Source organism: Saccostrea echinata, unplaced genomic scaffold, assembly GCF_033153115.1.
Source record: "Saccostrea echinata isolate AGI-Se365-2 ecotype Australia unplaced genomic scaffold, CSIRO_AGI_Sech_v1 ptg000001l, whole genome shotgun sequence".
In the NCBI taxonomy this organism is placed as follows: domain Eukaryota; kingdom Metazoa; phylum Mollusca; class Bivalvia; order Ostreida; family Ostreidae; genus Saccostrea; species Saccostrea echinata.
Window position 1 is genome coordinate 29768225 of NW_026889750.1, and position 20600 is coordinate 29788824.

The 20600-nt window shown below is 31.3% G+C and overlaps 1 protein-coding gene across 1 annotated transcript; it reads left to right on the forward strand.

The window, feature by feature from the left end:
- The first annotated feature begins 1613 nt into the window (after positions 1 to 1613).
- Positions 1614 to 10163, forward strand: LOC133189128 (eIF5-mimic protein 2-like). The gene is made up of 14 exons (XM_061324546.1): positions 1614 to 1719; positions 2034 to 2101; positions 3415 to 3497; positions 3701 to 3794; positions 4738 to 4844; positions 4984 to 5049; positions 5241 to 5376; positions 7333 to 7442; positions 7661 to 7747; positions 7855 to 7938; positions 8110 to 8175; positions 8343 to 8562; positions 9279 to 9401; positions 9567 to 10163. The coding sequence occupies exons 2-14, from the start codon at positions 2041 to 2043 to the stop codon at positions 9587 to 9589; spliced, it is 1260 nt and encodes a 419-aa protein (XP_061180530.1). The 5' UTR covers positions 1614 to 1719; positions 2034 to 2040; the 3' UTR covers positions 9590 to 10163.
- The last annotated feature ends 10437 nt before the right edge of the window (positions 10164 to 20600 follow it).

Consider the following 20600-nt stretch of genomic DNA (forward strand, 5'->3'; position numbering starts at 1 on the left):
AACCTCCACCACCAATGTTTTTATAAATCTAAGATTATCCATTAAAACGATTTAAATAAGACACGTATTAAAAAAATCACAAATACAGGTACCTTTCATAGGGTAAAAAGACACATAAAAAATATTACTAGATATTTTACCTTAGGCAAAAGTTAGGTTATTAAAATTTTTAGTAATATTTCTAGTATAAATACGTATTTCAACAAATGTTAATTTTTAGACCCTATTAAAGGTTTGTTCTTTTGTCGTATTTGCCATCAAGGACATGTGGGAATAAATGTTTTATTTTTAAGAGGAAATACTTATTCTTTCGATTTACTCCTCCCTCTCCGTCAAAGTTTCTAAATCAGCAATTGTTTTTAATACTGTAAGAACTACACACGCTAACGCTAATTCCCGTTTACATTTTACATCCATTTGATTCAATATCAATGGGAATTTGGTCATTAAAACTTGTTTGAGAACAAGAAAAGTTCATTAGTAATGGATTAATAATTTTAAAACCAGTGTCAAAGAGTTAATTGCTCTTATTGACAATTCCTTTCGGGGGGGGGGGGTTAGAAAATTTTATCAATTGAAATCAGGCTTCAAAACATCACCGGATTTTCAAATTCTCATGGAAATGGATAAATGACTCTTAATGTTTCAGTTATGTAAAATTCAACATATCAGATTGATAAAGTACATTTTTTACTTGTTATCTCATTTGAAATTGGTAATAAAATACATGTAACTATTTTTATTGTTGTTTCTAAACTTTTGGTATGAATTTTTGAAATAACAATTCATAATACCTGTAAAAAGAAATTGTTGTTTCACACGGGAGGTGGGGGTGAAAATAAATATCCGTTTTCCGTTGATTTGTATACTGATAAACACGAGTTTCACCAAAATTATAGACTTTTCCAAATATGTTATGTTTTATGAAAATTCACATAAATGTCTACATAAATATTAAAAAATCATTAAAATATGTTCAAACTATTTATTCAAGCATGAGTATTAAAGATATTAAGATATTAAAATATAAGCAATATCATCTATAGGCAGTAGCAGTTGGCAGTAAGCAGCCAGCAGTTGACTGTCGTATATGGAATTCCATATGAAGGAGAGTGGGGGTTGCATGTACATGTAGCTCCACACAAAGACAGTGTAATGTCTTACATTCCGTTTATTGTTATTTGGAATTGCAGATTATACGTACATTTTTAGATACATTGGAAAATGTGGCAATTTGTTCGGCTGGAATATTCCATACCTTCACGATATTAAGTTTTGGAGTTGAGCATTTTCATTCTTTTTAATTATTATTATTTTGTATGTCAAATTTTTTCAACCGAAGAAAAAAATAAATAATCTGTCCTTCATCATCTGCATGAAAATAAATATCTGACTCGAAAAAGTTTGAAAGTCCTCTCTCCCCCTCCTACCCCTCCCCCTTTTAATCAAATGGTCGTCCCTTTAGCATAGAATTACTTTATTCACACTAGAGAAGCTTTTAGGAAAGCTATTAATTGTTCAATGACTATTAGATTTGTTGTAAGACGCGCGAAAAGTAACTAATTTTTAAATTACGAAATATATGTAGATCAAACTATCTAATTTAAAATACCAAATCTCGCAAAATAACATCTGACGGGATTTCGGTGCGAGAGCATTTCTTTTCTATTTTTGGATCATTCTTTTTCTGAGGCAAACGGGCAAAAAGGAAGCTCTAAGGTTTGTAAATCATGTTCTTTTCAAAATGTATTTTCTAAAAGATTAAATATAATATCTCAAATTTTTAAGGTATTAATATTTCCACACTTAATCTTTTTACATTCCATAGAATTTCAGTGAGTTAATAATCACGTGTAAGACTGACATAAAAAAAAAACAATGGCTTCTTCAGGAATGGTGAAATTTTTTTCGTTTTTTGTTTTTTAACTCTCCTTTCTTCTGGAATCGTGTTCATTTTATTACATATAAAATGAATTATTGCAAATGTTAGACATTAAAAATTTACACTGTTACCAATGCTACAATATTTCCAGATTTTTTATGAGTCAGAAGGTAGAAAAACCCTCTCTATCAGGCCACCGTCTGAAAACTCGAAAAAGGGGTAAGTAATTTTTTTTTTTCAAAAAAATAAAACACACACACACACACAGTAATGTCTTCATTGAAAGGAGTGAAATCCACATGTTTACATGATAGTCTAGTAGTGTACAGAATCTATTGTTTTGTTTAGTTTTGAGACTTTTCAATGTTTATTTTACAAAATCCTCATTGTAGGATAGTGAACCCAGAGTAGAAGTTTCATTTATTATTTAGATAGTCTCTTCAAAACTGAAGATAATCTATGAATATTATATGTCTGGCAGTGAAACCTTTAGGCACCACAATCATGCTCAGGGTTCGATATTAACTTCTTTAGCACCGGTCCATATGGACCAGTGGATTTCAGTTTTCACAAGTCTGCCCGCTTTCATATGAAATTGATAATTCAGGCATCTTCAACATATTTAAATTAATGAAGAATGACTTTCCAATTAGTTGGTTCTTGTGTTTGGTCATATCTCCTATCTTTTTCTGAATGAAGAAGTAATTTCGGTCTATTGTTTGGTTTTCAACCTTAAACATGTTGGGAGGTCAAATCTTAAGTTTAAATATTTAAATGGAAAAGGAAAAAGATATATTAATTTAAAATCCGAATTAATTCGGTATTAAAATCCAAAATTTAACTAGTCAACATCAATTAGTGCTATATAAAGTTTACAAGTCCAACACTTTTTTACCAGTCTTGAACTTACAGACATGAGTAAATTTTAAACCTTGCAGCTGTTCACAGTTATTAATAATAGAATGTACACCTCTCAATAAGTAGATCCACTGTTTTGTTGTGCATAATTTTATTTTTTTCGATGCATTTTCATGACCTTAAAATAACTTAAATAAAAAATGTTGACAACCCCCCATATCTAGGGAGATTCCAGACTTCTTCAAAAACTCAAACAGAATCTGAGAAAATATGTAATGTTTCCATTGATTTGCTGACAAAAGAATGATGTCACAAACAAAGGCATATTAAATAAAAGTGCTACATTTGTCAGTTTTGTGGCAAGTTTCAAGTTCCAAGTTCAAGTTCTCAACATGCTCAAGTCGGTTTTGTGGCAGAAAGATTGATAATTTCTTTTTAACTTTTCAAGTAACTGCTTTAGCAACTAGAAAGTTTCAAACAAACCATATAATTTCAGAACACTTCTGTATTTACATGGCCCATATTAGGACCACAGAATGTGAACTTCTGTTGCTTTTGAGTAAATGGGATTTGATTTAAAGTATGCTTTAGTATACTATGGTGAACACATTTAAAAGAACCAAAAAATGGTCATTAGAAAGAATTATGTAGATTTTGAATTGTCACATTTGCAGATGAAAAGGAGAAATACGATCCTTCGTCTTTCCGTGATGCAATTATTCAAGGACTGACTGATACAGGGAATGATTTAGATCAGGTAAATATATGTAAGAAAATAATTCTGAGTTAAGTCAAGATTAGGTATCTACATCAGGCTTTGTAAAAATCATCTAGATAAAGAAGAAAGTGATGGTTAGAAATATTTTTGGCAGCATCATTCAAAATCAATAGGAAGTGTAGTAAAATGTAATTTTTTTTATGTGATTTATACAGTTAACTTTCTTGTTTTTTTTTTCAAAGGTTGCCAAATTTCTGGATTTGCAGGGAGGGAAGCTCGACTTTCGTCGATACGCAGATGTGTTATTTGACATCTTATTTGCTGGAGGACAGCTAGGTGATTATAGATAATGAAATTTGGCTGGGTGATTTTTGTTAATTTACTTTAGCTGAAAGCTTTTCTGATCAAATTTTTTGGGTGCATCATCTCATGTGTAGTAGTTAACTTTTTATATTGTCGACTTCTTAGGAACCACTAGCGCAAATTCAAACTTGCCACAAAGCATTCTTGAGTTACAAGAAATCAAGTTTTTTTTTCCAAATCATGTCCTTGTCTGCTAAGTGGGTCAGTTAAAGGGACTAATATTTTACTTGGGAGTATGCAGGATTTTTTTTTTAATTTCTCAAGATCACCAAGATCACAATTAGTTATATTAATATACAAGCATCTTTATGTAGTAAAGATTTGATTGGTCAAATCAGAATGAATAAAATGCTCCTTCTTAAGATTTTCAGGCTATAATTGGTCAAATCAGCAGTAAAGCATCTTCATGAAGTACATTTAGATATGCTCAAATCACTTCAGTGTGTTATGCATAAACCAACTCTTACAGATACATTATCATATAGGATGATCTGTTAAGACCCCCCCCCCCCCCCTCTTTCCCATTTTCAAAGTTTAATTTCTCATTTGAGAAATTTTCTAGATATATGGTATATGGGGGAAAAAAGATTTTAAAAATAAATTAAAATTTGAAGATTAATTAGAATCTAATACATGTATATAAGTAACACTAAATATGGAAGCTAATTTATGATAAAGAATGGGATAGCTGATTCTTAGTTTTTCATATGTTAATTACAACTTGTTTGATATGATGTAATAATATACTCAACAACAAGCTAGAAAAAATCTGTAATGTAATTAATTTTGAAATACATATAAAAGTTTTGCTTAAAAAATAATTACAAATTTAAAATGCAACACATGAAAGGAAGTCTAAGTGATCAAAAGTGGATACATTAATATACTGTATTTATCATTATTGATTGATTTTTAGCCCCGGGTGGATCAATTGTTGAAGATCCCACCGACACTGAAAAACTTTATAGAACAGAGGTCTGTGTGTTCAAGACTGATGATAGCAAATTGAAAGACTTTTATGAGGTAATTTTATATTGCTCAAACTTTAACATCCCATAAAAGTTGAGGTCATTGAATGCAACACTGTGTCACAAATCAAGAACATTTGATCATTTTTACTAGTGTGTGTAAGAGTTCATAACAGCCTGATTTACTTATGTAGGTATTTAACAAACTTCTGAGGAGATACAAGTACCTGGAGAGATCCTTTGAGGATGCACTGAAGAAGGTAAAATTTATTAAGAACTGAATTGGGTTTATAGCAGTATTATTTAATTTAAGGAGAATATAATCATGGAAAGAAAGAAAAAAAATTTACGATCATATGTCAGAATGTACTTTGGCCTTGTATGAATTTTTTCACAGAGTTTAAGATGGTTCACATTGTTTTAACACGTGAAATTTATTTATTGTTTTCAGATCTTGTATTTTATGAAAGGATTCAATGATGATGAAAAACGTAAACTGGCCATCATCACAGGGATATTTTTGGCAAACTCCTTTTGTTCTGCCAAAGTTCTCTCTAGCTTGTTTGAAGAACATCTGGTTAAAGATGGTAAGACATTTTACTCTTTTGACTATGAGAGATTCCAGTGTTCTAAATACTGAAATTAGGTTATTATATTTTACATTATTGGTCATATTCCGGTCATGGAAGCCTAGTAGTGGGGCATTTGCTTTGTGATTGGGAGGCCCTGGTTTGATTCTCATTCAGTCATATACCGTCATGGTAGCCCAGTGGTAGCGTATTCGCTTTGTGATCTGGAGACCTTTATTCAATTCTTGTGGTGTCAATCTAAGACATAAACATAGGTAGTGACTGTTCTTTGCCAAGTATCCAACATTAAAAGTAAAAGTCACTTTTTTTTGGATAAGACCTTAAGTGATAAGTGTCTTGGTAGATATTGGCATGATAAAGAACCCTCATGGTCATTGGCCCTGAGTGCTGAGTATAGGTCTAACTTTGAAGCTCTTCACAGATGTATGGGGACATCTATATATGAGTGCAAAATTTTCGAAAGGGATGTAAAACATCATACAATCAATCAATATTAGTCATAACAATGGGGAAAAAAGAATGCCAGAAGAGATAACTGATAAATTGTTGCAATATATGAGCATTGTACTAACATACCCCATACTGAGGGCTTTAGTGAAATAAAACAAATTCAAGTCTCCAGTTCTTATCATAATAGTAGAAAATATCCATTTTAGTTAGCAGAGGACATTCTCCCTTGAGATAAATGGTATAAATCATGAATTTGTTTATTAATTATACCCCCCCTCCCCCCGCAAACAAAGTTTAGGGGGGGTATATTGGAATCATCATGTCCGTCTGTCTGTCCATCTGTCTGTAGACGAGATTTTGTCCAGAGTGTTTCTCAGAAACTATTGTATAGATTTGTCTGAAAATTTGTACACTTATTATTCACCATATGAAGGTTTGCACCTGGTATTTTCATCATGATTGAATAATTTTTCTGCATTTTAAAGGTGTTTTTTTCATTTTTATTAAGTGATTTTGTCCTGACCTTTTCTCAAAGACTATTTCATAGAATTGTATGAAAATTTGTACACTCATTATTTACCATATGAAGATGTGCACCTGGTATTTTCAACATTATTTGATAGTTTTTCTGCATTTTACAGGGTTTTTTTTTTTTCATTTTTATTGACTTAGTCATTTTGGGTTTATTTCTAAGGTTTGAGACATAGAATCTAGAACATCTGTACAAAAATGTGAACTACAGCTTAAAACTATTCATTAAAACAAAAAAAAAATCACCAAGTATTAAAAAACAATTTTTACATTACACAGCAGATAGTGTAAATCCATTTGTCCCTTGGGAGTAAAGAGTGGACATGCATCCAGTTAAAGATTAATAATAAGTTCAGAGTGGGAAGCTGTTAGAGCATATCTGATCAAGCAGGTGTTATCTATATCTCTTGGGAATTTAAAGATTCTTTAATTCTCTTAATTGTAATTTATTGTCTGTCATAGCACATAGTTACTGGATGACCAGCCTTTTATTCTTAAAATGAATTTGATATAAAGTTATCAAGATTAATTTGATTTTGTTATTCATTGAATTTTTTTTTTCAACAATCAGTTTGCAGAGTGTCATGTCTCAAAAAGATGACAGATAATTGCAATTTATTTTTTCAATGTATTAAAAAAACAATGTCATTACAATGTATTGGTATTGATGTTTTAGTAGGTTGTTCCTTTTTGGTTTCATTCATTAAAAAAAATATAATGAGCAATTATTTTTTCACTCTAAATGTTTATAAGAAAATTGTGAACACCTCTTAGATCCATAAGATATTAGTGATTTGGCACCTCTGAAAAACCCAGCGGAGGGTATTTGTCCCTTTTGGACAGTTCTAGTTTATAAAGACCCAAGCTGTAACAATTCAAGAAATTAATGTACAGGATTTATAGATATGCATACTATAATGTTCACATCTTTTCATGGATTGTAAATATTTTGTTACTATGGTGTATCTACAGGAATATCACTGGATTTTGCTGTCATGATGTTCAAAACCTGGCTTGCAGAGAAGGACATGAACAGTATAACTACAGCTTTTAAGAAAGCTCAGCTGGAGAACAAGCTATTGGTTGGTGTTAACTGTAACAATTCAAATGCTTTAGATAATCGACATATTAGGAATATCTTATTTTGAATTAAATTTTGATCAAGACCTTGTATTCATTCACCTTTTTTTCATTGGAAAAAAAAATGTGAAAAATGAAAATGCATCAAAAAATTTTATGTTAAGTTTTCCAGCAATCAATTTTCATAACAACCTAGGTAAGGATTACAATTTTTTTACAGGAATTATTTCCTTCCAATAAGAGAGATCAGGATACCTTTGTGGCTCATTTTAAGAAAGTTGGATTGGATCCCATTGCAGATTTTCAGGTAGGACTCTGCTCTTATCAAGTTTGTAATTTTTATTTTTTAATTTTGTACTTGAGCTTTAATATTGAAAAATTTTCTTGTCATGATATTGTTGCTCTACTGAACAGGAAGCGCAAAGAAATTTTCAAGATAAGGTTGAGCTAAAGAAGCATTTAAGCGAAATGATCAAGGATGATGAGCCCCCAAAAGAGGTAATTGTCTGGGTTTTCTAATTCAGTAAATATAAAGGGATGGTGAGAGATATAATCATTCAGTCACATCATGTTTCAATCAGTTTAATTCATGTTATTTTCAGTTTGATAATGAAAGAACATCAGAGATAACAACTTCTTTGCTGATCATTATGCAATCTTTCATTTTAGATGGTTGCCTATGTGACGGAACATATGCAGAAACATAATCTTAAAGAACAAGAAGTGACCATATTGGTAAGTTATCCATAGCAATCATTGTAATTTGTTAAAAGTATATTTTACTTCTGCAGAATTCTAGCAAGATTATGATATTTTAAATAATAATCTCAGAAAGATGTATTTCATCATCTTTCTTTTACTAATTTAAGATTCATATACACTGGATATTGCATTGTTGACAGGTTTGGAGCACCATTATGGCCTCAGTGGAGTGGAACAAGAAGGATGAGTTGGTTGCAGAGCAAGCCATAAAACATCTGAAGACATATTGTCCACTTCTGGCAGCTGTGGCTAAATCTGGCAAAGCTGAACTCTCCCTTCTGGTCAAAATACAGGAGTATTGCTATGACAACATGAACTTCATGAAGTCATTTCAGAAGATCGTCTTCATGTTGTACAAAAGTAAGATTTTTTTTTTCAAAAATTTGGGTCAAGTATTCAAACAATTAATATTAATGAAGAGAAATGTGGTCCCTTTGAGCATTATAAAGCACCAAAATCCTGTGAACTTAGTAATGTAAAAGTTTGCTTGGTAAGTTTTCAAAATGTGCAAGTCTTTTATTGCATTTGATGACAAGAGCCCAGTTCCTCAAAACTATCATAAGATCTGTCATAAGTTATTTTAAAAATCTTGGATTGTTTCATGAATTAACTTGCACATGCAACAATCATTACAAATAACATTTCACAAAACTCTAAGATATTGTAAACCAACTATTATTCCCGTCATTTTTTATTCACGATTTGTCAGTTTGAAATCAATCCATGACGATTAATTTTCATGACTGAGGAAACATTCTTTACAAATATAATTAATATTCGCATTAAAGCAGGTCGTGAAACTCGCAGATATTTCTAGCACGCTAATAAAAAGTTGGTTTACAGTATGATAAAATGTTTAGACTGGTCATTGCTCACACAATAATTCTCTCTTTATTGCTAAATTTATAAATTAGCTACTTCAACTTTTGTTTAAACATGTTTTTATTTAATATCTGAATTGATAGTAGTGCGAAGTAGAACAAATTTAGTTTTAAGATAGACCTTAGACACAAGAAAGCTATATGAAATGCCCAAGATGTATACTCAATTGAAATAATGGTACTGTTTATAATCAGCTGAGGTTCTAAGAGAAGAAGTAATATTAAAATGGTACAAGGATGGACACTCAGCCAAAGGAAAGAGTGTGTTTTTGGAGCAAATGAAGAAATTTGTTGAGTGGCTGGAAAATGCCTCTGAAGGTTTGTGAATAAAAGCCATTTTCATACTATTCCATGTTCTAAGAAATGTTAAGTGTGAAGGATCTATTTAATGCTCAGATAAATTCTATTCAGTCAATTGTGACTTCCCATCTTAAAACTTGAAAAAATATTTAATTAAGTGAATCCCCTTTATTTTTCTTCCAGAATCTGAAGAAGATGAAGATTAAATCCTCATTACTATATCAGGGAGATAGTATTTTCCTCTGCCTTGCATCTGTCTATGCAGGCTCCTCCTTTTTCACCCTAAAGACAGGTGCTTTTCCATTTCCAATTTTTGTAAAATTTTAATGCACGTTATTGGTACCATTGTACCACCCATGACTTAATCAGCAGCATAGAAAATAGTTTACAAAAATGAAATGTTTAAATAAAGTTACTGGATTAGATGGTTGTACAAGTATTGTTTATAGAAGGTAACTACACAATGAATATTTTCATGTATAGTTTGTAAATTAAAATGGAATCAAGTACTGATTTTGATGATTTAGGTCTAGCTTTTGTATATTTCTTTTTCATCTTTTTACCTTAGAAGAATATCATCATAATTTGTCACGTTTCATAGATGTAATATTTGTACAGGTATCTCGGTATGTTTCTGTGCTACTATAGCAATAAACAGTGATGTAATCAATAAAACAACCACTTTTATAAATGAATTGACTTATGAATGCTTTTGAAGCAAATCAAATGATGTATTCTGTTTGTATTATGATGTATTCATAAATAAAGGTCTCTTGTATATTTAATTTTTTTTTTACGAAGACAAACATCTTATGTAAGTCTTAGGGGAAAAACATTATGTACAATGTTAGTTTGTAACTGGAAGTAGAACTCTTAGGGGTTGATGTAGCTCTTCCTACACTATCAAACCTGAACCTAGCGAAGTCATGGTTTTTATTCAGACATCCTGGTCACGGCACCAGGATGGTTTGAATAGAAACTATGACTTAGCTAGTAAAGGAGCACAATTATTGCCGATCATAATTCCAACAGTTTGTTGGAAGATCTGGTCTCCAAAGATGGATGTTTTGTTGGAAGGCATGGTCTACAAAGATAGATGTTGTGAATGAGGAACTCCAGCATCCTTTAATATTAACTTCAGAGTACTGGTGTGTAGAATCAGAGTGGTTTTTCATCTCACCTCAACGAAGTCGGGGGAGCATATGTAATACCGTCGGCGTCCCAGGTTAAAGTTTTTTGGTGCAGATTTCTTTTTAAGTACTTCTATGCCTTTTATTAATCAGAGATGCATGGAGGATGCTTGTAGTATGTTTCATTGTACCAGTCAAGGTTTCAGATGCTGCAATTTCAGGTGAAGAATGACCAGGTTAATGTTTTTGGAGCAGGTTAAAGTTTTTGGAGCAGGTCTCGTTTCCAAGTAACTATAATCCCTATATTGACCAAAATTGCATGGATGATACATCTAAGGATGCATGCTACTGGATTTCCTTCGGATGCTGGATCTGACCTACATTTTCCGGACGAGTGAACAGGTTAAAGTTTTTAGAGCAGGTCTTGTTTCCAAGTAACTATAATCCCTATATTGACCAAACTTGCATGGATGATACATCTAAGGATGCATGCTACTGGACTTGCTTCTGATGCTGGATCTGACCTACATTTTCCGGATGAGTGACCAGGTTAAAGTTTTTAGAGCAGGTCTCATTTCCAAGTAACTATAATCCCTATATTGACCAAACATGCATGGATGATACATCTAAGGATGGGCACTACTGGACTTGCTTAGGATGCTGGATCTGACCTACATTTTCCGGATGAGTGACCAGATTAAAGTTTTTGGATCAGGTCTCATTTCCAAGTAACTTTAAGCCAGATGTTGACCAAACTTGGATGATACATCTAAAGATGCACACTATCAGGCATGTATCGGATGCTGTGTCTGACCTACTTTTTCTAGATGAGTGACCAGATTAAAGTAAACTTGAGGGTTATCTGAACCAAACTTTCATGGATGATGCATCATGGGATGAACACTTTCAAACTTGCTTCGGATTCTGGATATGACTTAAATTTTCTGGATGAGTGACTAGTTTAAAGTTTTTAGGTAAGTCCATTCCCAAGTAACTGCAAGCCCTATCGGACCAAAATTGCATAAATGTTACATCTAGGGATGCACACTACTAGATTATTGGTTTGGGACTTTGCCTTACTTAAAGATAACATTCGTTGAGGTGAGCTCTGTAATCTCTGATTACCTATGTTTACAAAGTAATTTTGTAGATGACCAATGACAAGATATGAAAATTTCAAAGTTCCATTTTTATTGAAGAAGCAGTTGTCTATTATATCAAAAAGCGTAGTTGTTAATTTATAGTGAGGAATGGTTGTATAAAGTGTAGAAAAGTCATACGTTGTGATGTTACTGATTTGCAAAATTCTGCGATTTTGAATTTTCTAAAAGTTCTTACGGTTTTTGAGAATTCCCATTTGATTTACACCACTTCTCAAATCTGATGAGATTTCTCATTTACAACAGTTAAAATTTTTATAAAGGGTAAAGATAAGGACTTGATATAACAGCTGCTGGACCCGGCAATGTATTTTTGCTTGTAAAGATTTTGTATGACGTTTAGGAATCCAATATATGTAGGGTAGGTCGAACTTACTCGTCCATGGTACCTGATCCCACCTCTGTTCTCAGAGATCCTGTTGGCTCATAATTTGTATTGTTTAACTAGACTTTTTGGTATGATCACTATCCCCCCCCCCCCCCCGAAACACTTTTCAAAATTATTAGTTTAAACCTCAAAGGATTTTCTTATTTCTTCTGTTTTGATTCTTTTGTTCGTACAAGGACACCTCTACACCCCTTTACTACTCTACACACAGAAAAAATTCTGATTGAAATATTCTTATTTAGTCTTCTGAGAAAATGTTTAATCAATTACTTTACCTCTGTCGCTATCATCTCTCTGAGAATTAAGAAAGATTAGCATAAATAATGTATTTCCCAACAACCAACATGAATTTGAATTACCATATCTATATTGGATTTCGAAACTTCCTAAAAATCCTAATGTTCTACCAAGCCTCTTTCTTTACTCCTCACTGAAATATTAACAGTAAAGAAGGAGAAACTTCAGGAGTACTGTGCAACAATATATTCGAGAAGTGATGTAAATCAGATGTGGATACTTAAAAATTCTAAGGAACTTTTGGAAAATTTAAAATCACAAAATTTCACCAAAATCAACAACATAAATATATACTACGACTTTTCAACTTAATAATATTCAACCATTCCCCACGATAAATTAAAGTCCAGGCTTTTTGATATCATTGACAGCTGCTTTTTCAATTAAAAAATGGAACTTGTAAATACATGTATACTTACCTTGTCATTGGTCATTTGCAAAATTATTTTGTCAAAAAAAAAATTCTGATTGTACACACAATTGTAAGTATACTCTGAAGTTGATATTAAAAAGATGCTTGAGTTTCTGATTGACAATATCTATGTAGTTTTTGGAGACCAGGTCTTCCAACAATTTATTGGAATTCTCATGGGTATACCAATTGTGCCTCGTTATTAGCAGACCTATTTTTGTATTCATATGAGGCAGAATTTGTTCATAATCTTAAACGTGAAAAGAAGAAAACACTTGCTGTGGCCTTCAACTCGACATTTAGATATATCGACGACCTCGACATTTAGATATATCGACGACGTATTGTCAATTAACAATGGTTATTTCCATTCTTATGAAGATACGATATAGCCCGGTGAGCTTGAAATAAAAGATACCACAGAGTCTGACGCATCTTATTTGGCTAGAAAAAGACGTTAATGGCATTCTAACAACCAAGCTTTATGATAAACATGATGACTTTAACTTTTCAGTTGTCAACTTCCCTTACTTATGCAGCAATATACCTTCATCACCGGCATACGGGGTTTTTATCTCTCAGTTGACTCGATACGCAAGAGCATGCTCTACGTATGAACAATTTCTAAAACGAGGTGAGTTATTGACAAACAAGTTGATGAAACAAGAATATCAGCAGTCTCGTTTAAAGTTGTCATTCGTAAGTTCTATGGTCGATACAATGACCTTGTCAGCAAATACAATTTATCATTAAGGGTGAATTAAAAAAAAAAAATGACCACCAAATTGAAATTTTTTGAAAAAATTCAACTACCCATAGCATATTTTTCACTCTTATCATCATATTGTACATGCATTCTAGTTAAAATTCCTGAAGTTGTAATAGAATAGACAATTGGATAAAAAAAGTTGCATGATTTTTATTAGTAAAACTTTATTTGAAAAAAGAAAATATCACTATATCCTAAAAGACTTTCTAAAATACATAACAAAAAGTAATTATAGCTTTCATGCTTCAAAATGGTATCAGGGATATAAATGATTAAATCTAAACCTTGATTGAGTTTCTTCTCTTGTATATGTGGAAAAAATTTGGCTTTTTGATTGTTATTTTACATTATTTTTTCAATTCTGTTTTGAAAAGTTGTAATATGAAAGAAATATGCAACAATAACCCCCCACCCCCAAATCATTTTTTTTGGTCCATTTAAGTCAGTTCGGCTTGGCCAAGATCAGGTGCCCATTTCCAACTAAATGATGTTATATAGATGTAACTCTTTATAGTTACATCTAATCTAAATGTCTTTTGTTGCATTGCAAAGAGCAGAATGAGAGCTTTCCATTGGTATATAATATCTTATATATAGTATCTGCGTCTTTGAAAAAACAACAGAATAAAGTCAAAGATTCATAATTTTTGAAGCGTTATGCTGTTGCACTTGATTTTTTACATTTTAAAAAATGGTTAATTAAAATTATTTTGAATGAAACATTTAAAAATAAATATACTTAATTACAGAGAAATCACTCTGGTTTAGTTTATTTTTTACAGAAAAGAAAAAGGATAAAAATTGTGGAAATAATGAATAAATGTGTGCAGATATACCTTTGTTATATAATTTAAGATTTATCAATGTTGGAATAAATGCATAATTTTTAGCAAAAAAGAGCAAATATAATGTGTTTAATTCTTTTTTATTTTACTGAAGAAAAAAAGTACTATGAGAAAAATATAGTGGTTATATGGTAAAATGCGTACACATTTTGTAATTTTTTTCCCATACTGGTCAAAGTTTTTGTATAGTCCGTAGCCCCATATTTCATTATAGTTTGTGTTCAACAAAAGAATGTAGAATGTTTTTAAATACAAATACCACTGTAATTAAAGATAAAATGTCTGAAAATAAACATTTTTAAACTATAGGCTTGCTTCTGTAGTCTGTCCTGCTATGTTTGTGGTCACAACATATTTCTAAATATACATGATAAAGTTTTCCTTCTTGTGATACATACTATTATTCCATTTAGAATAATTTGCATTGTAATATTTTTAAAAGGATATTGAACCACAAAAATCCTACTTACAAAAGGGCTACGGACTCTACAAATAAATTTAGCAAATTTACAGACCATATAACCGTACTTCTGTATTAGCAAGATTTTTTTTCCTGCCTGCATCTACTGCAAAATTGGGCTTCAATGGCTTATTACTTCTCATCAACCAGTCTTAACATTCCATAGTGGGATTTGATCCCAAAACATAATGATCAACTCCTTACTTTGCAATTTAGTACAAAGTGAGACCTTCACTCTTATAACTGTGCCACCCAATCTACTTGTCACTGAACTGTTAATTTAAAAAAAAAAGCATTGATTCTTGATGGATAAATATTGTACTAATCATGTTTTTACTTCAAATGATCAATCATGTTTTGTAACTTTCTTATGAATTACACCATATGATCATGAGAAATTATATACCGATACACCTTTTGAATGACCACCTTGAGCTCCATGTATTACATTAAAATAAAAAAAATATGAAGTTATATTGTCTGTAACCCCCCAACCCCCCCCCCCCCAAAAAAAAAAAAAATCATGCCTTGATTTAAATACAGCTCCTTTTGCTTTTATTCATTATAGTTTGAACACCAATAATGCATTAATTAGTTGAACTGGAATTTCATTTGGCATTGAAAGTACACAGTACATTAGACACTTGATTTTTAAATATGGTATTTTGAATACTCAAACTCAGTAGCTTGAACTTTTATAGAATGCCAAATAATAAAAAAAAATTGCCCAAAATTTAATTATACAATTATATTTTCTTTCAGTTGATTGTCCACAATAGAGATGTTTAACGGTATAGTCCGTAGCCCCAGTGCTCACATGAAATCCAGCCATCACAGATGCTAAATTAAAGCCCATTCTTGATCTCCAGATGGTCTTGAACTATATTTTGTTATCAAAACACCAAATACATGTAATTCTGACTTGTATTATTTTGTTCTGACAATTTATATTCTACTCGTATTGTGAATCTATTTGAAGTTTTTCGTTTTATTTTGTTAAATTTCACGGGATTTTTGTATAAATTGATTTAATATCCAAATGAAAGGATTTATTAAACACGTGTGAACTCCATGATGACAATTTTAACAAATATTTAGTGATACAAACAGGTATTTCTCTATGGCCTCTCAATAAATGAAAAATACTATATGTATAGTCCGTAGCCCGAGGTCTCAAAATAGTCAATCAAAAAATGTTTGACACAGTATTTCTCTGAATATTACCAAATAAGTTTGTAATTTTCATCCCCACATACAATATCTTAAGAAAAATTGAAAGTACTTTAATGTATTTTTACTTCAAATGTCCAAATAATAAGAGTAGAAAAACTCCCAAAGATTAACAAATTTACCCATGTCCTTTATATACTGTAACATTTTAATGGAGATGAGTTATGTGACTTTTCTTGCTCAGACAATATTTTGTGAAGAGTTTGTATTTGAATTATACTTTTTTTGTTTAGTTGAATATGATAAAGATAAATGTTATGCCTGAATATGTATAGTCCGTAGCCCACTTGGGTCTCTGCTATATTAAAAGTGAAATCTTCTTAACCGCTTGACAGAAATGGACAGAAATTTCAGACAATCTGCCAAAAGGATGTAGTGTTACATGGAACATATTTGTAACACATTTCGTTTGACTTCATTTTTTTGTTAATCTGCAACCAACATGGGCACCTGATTTTGGCCAAGCCGAGTTCTTTAAATTTAAGCCAAAAGAGAATTTTGACATATAAGTTTTCTTACAAAAAATCCTAGATGTTGAAGTGACCCTATGTTACATTATTGTGTTTCACTCCTGACATCTGATATGTATTTTATCAAACATTGTTTTAAAAATTTTAACACACAACAGCCCATTCTTAATTTGTAAATCAGCTTGTCTTTTTGATATTTTTTTTATCATTTACAGTAAGTTTTTCATATTTTCAAGACTTCAAAACAAGATTATTTGCAATATGTAATATAAATACATTGTATTTAAAGATATGTGTTCAGTGATGAAAACTTATGATTCTCTGAATTGACTGTAAAATGTCTGTAATTAGTAGATAGACGTGATGTTTTGAACATCAAATAGTATCGAACTTTTTTTCAATATATTTTTAGTAAAGATAGATGAAGATCATTGATGATTATAAAAAAGTTTTGTTGCACTCCTGACCGCAGTAAAGTTAAAAATTAAAACCATAGAATACAAAATGTTGGCAACATCAAGTGGTAACGAAATTGTGCAATATTTATAGCCCATTACTTCATAATTAAAACATGAAAGTATTTAAACTTGGCTTTATATATTGAATTATTCCTTATTTATGTCAAAAAACTAGCCAAAAATATATTTAGAAGATAAAATACATTTTATAGTATATTTTCCTTCACAGGACAAACACTGTAAGCAACTTAGGTCAACCAGAAACATTCTACTCATCAATATTTTCTTTATTCGTATTTGATCAGCAATATTTCTAACATATTTGTTGTACTCCTGACCAAGAGCATGGGAGTCTTTAAAGTAGAATTGTGAAGCGAAAATTATATCAGAACTTAGCAGAACTTGTTCTGTTAAGATGGAATTACTTGAACTTTATAGTAATTTTTTCAGTGTGTTTATTTTTCACATTCTTAAAAAAGTCAAAGAAAAGATAATAACACATCTGAATTGATAACATTGAAAAAGAGAAGGATTTTAATAATAAAACTGTCAGTAATTTAGTACTAAATTATTCAAATATATCATTATTAATTGAAGAAAACTTCTTAGCATGAGTAGAAATCTTTTTATCCTATAACTTAAGGGGGAACGATCCTCTGATAAGATAGATAACTTTCCAAGTAAAATGTCCTAGTATTACTCATAGTTTACTTATCAGAGTTTAATTATCGAAACCTTTGAGCAGTCAATTCGATCAAACTTAACATATGATGGAAACTTTAACTTATATTTCCTTTGACTGTACTTTTCAAATTGTTTTATTATGTTTGACAAAAAAAAAACCATTTAAATCCAGTTTTAAAACCCTTAAAAATTGAATAAGTTCTATCTTTTGAACGATCATTTTAAAAATGGTTTAATGTATCAAGCAACAAATGTAGAATTTTTATTAGTATTATTTATAAGAAAGATAACTCTTGCTAACAGATGTATTGTTTTCTTACAACCACATATAACATTGTGATATTCTAACTTAGGAAGCAGCGCTTCATTATGATTTCTAATATGAATTTAGTAGGTATGACACTAAATATTATTTTCATATACACCGCATATTTCTAATTCTAATAAATTATCACTCTTCCTAATCTCTGTGTTAAAATTTCTTCATGTTATGATCTGACATAAAAATCATTTCTGAAAAAATAAGCAGCGCTTCATACCTCATACTATTTTTCATTTGATTTTGATGCAATAGCTCTTGATGAAAATCAATGTTGGGAAGTTTAAAAATTTTTCGTGAAATTTGGAGCAGAGGGTCATTAGTCCTTAAAACTTTTAAAAAAATGTGTTGTACTCCTGACCATAGAAATATAGATCTGAAACAAAGACAGACCCAGTAATTGAGAAATCTATTTGGTAAAAATGTTCTTTGTGTCTTTATTTTCCAAAATAAAAATCAGAGAATCAAATAATAATAAAAGTTTTTTTTTCATGCTGGGGAGCAAAACATCAAATGTTGCACTCCTGACATAATCGGGTATACACAGATACTTGACTCTCATTAATGCTGCTTGTGATTTATATAATATTTTTAAGTTTTAAATTGTGTATCAGTTATTGTTTTACACTTTGAAAATTCTTTTTTGACTTAATTGTCTTTCAGATTTTAAAAATTGATGTTTCTTGGCAACACTATATTTTTTTTCTGTTGCACTCCTGACATGTACAGTTGAACATCGGTATCTCGAACACTGATATCTCGAATACCATGTACATGTCGAAGTGATTTAGAAGTTCCAACTACTCATTCCTTAAGTATTTTACCCTCGATATTTCAAATCCTCGGATATCTCGAAGTTTTTTTCTCGGTCCCATCGAGTTCGAGATAACGAGGTTTGACTGTATAACATTTTTTTTTCAACATCAGCCAAGGCCACAACTTGGTCAAACAAAAAATGGCTACAGTCTACATTTAAAGATCAGTACTTTGAATATTATCAGGAAAGTCTTTATTTCCACCATAAACCATTATTATTTATTTCACAGATCTTAAAAAATATTGAATTTTAAAAATGTCACAAAAAAGGTGTTGCACTTCTGACATTTTTAGCATCATTTTTGGGCATATATATATATATTTTTTTTGGGGGGGGGGGGGGAATTAAGATATCAATGAGATATTTGCCAGGTATTTAGATACTATCTAAAGACATATGCTGAGACATAGACATTTGTTCCCATTGCCTGTACTTTTAGTGCAGGTTGAAAAATATGTGTTTGGTCATTTTTATTAATTCACCCTTAAGTCATATGCTGACTGACGTTTTTTCATACTAATTGTTAGGCCATTATTTACACACTTGTCGACGGACTTTTCCGTTATTTCCCGATCATGACAAGGAGCACACGGCGGATGTGACCGGTCGGCAGGGGATGCTCACTCGTCCCATGGCACCTGATCCCATCTCTGATGTTTTAGAGGCCCGTGTTTGCTCTGCTCCTAAATTTGTATTGTTTAATAGACTTTTGAGCTTGAATACTGTTATTTCCATACACTTCACTTTATGGTCATAACTATGGCATTGGTCATGCCTAGGTAAACTTGAGTGAGAATTTGGTAACCTTTTGAACTTAAGAAGGAAAAAAAGCTTTTAGGCCTAATGATATTTTCGGATCCTTTGTAAAAATATTGACTCCTGTTGTGATCTTATACTTTGCCCTAGAGATGAGACTTTGACAACATTAATCATAATTATAGGCATCATGCTGATTTGTATTCTATAGATCTGATCTAGCAAACTTGATTTCAAAGAAATCTTTTTCTACGCAATTTTATTGAAATCTTGTGTCTTCCTCTAGATTTTTTTTGGGGGTGGGGGTGGGGTGGGGGTGGGGGGATATGTAATGATTTTATGTAATCATCTGTGCAAAGATGTCTGTTTCTTACACACCAAACAGTTTTTAAAACTGAGGTCTGTCTTAAGATATAATTAATTTGTTGAAAAGGATGTATTCGCTATAACAAAAGATTTGACCTATAGGAGAGAACAATTTTCCGGAAAAAAGTCACATTTTAAAAAAATCAATGTTCTATAGTTGTTTTCTATCGTGTATTTGTCGAAATTTTTCAAATTAATTTTGCATTTTGAACCTAAAATTGTTTATTTGCACCTTTGATATTAACCTCCAAAGTTGGTCAAAATAGTATTTTGTCCGTTAAAGCACTAATTTTTGCATGAATTTTGGCATAGAAGTCCTTCAGGGCAGGCCTGCCCCTAAATTGAATTATGAAATTTTGATAGATTTTGATCTAAGAAATAATTTAAAACAAGATTTTTTCGGGGCACCCATGCCCTAGGGTCGAAATTCGTAGAAAACCTACACAAAATGCGAAAACCTATTTCTATCATACTGGTTTATATCACTGTAAAAACTGTGTTTAGAAAATAAACACTTTCATTACGTGTTTAGACCTAAACGTGTTTAATATTATATATGTTTAAAAACTAAACACTTACGTTTTAACATGTGTTATATCTAAGCGCGTTTAGATATAATACGTGTGTAGATATAAGTGTTTAGATATTGAACACTT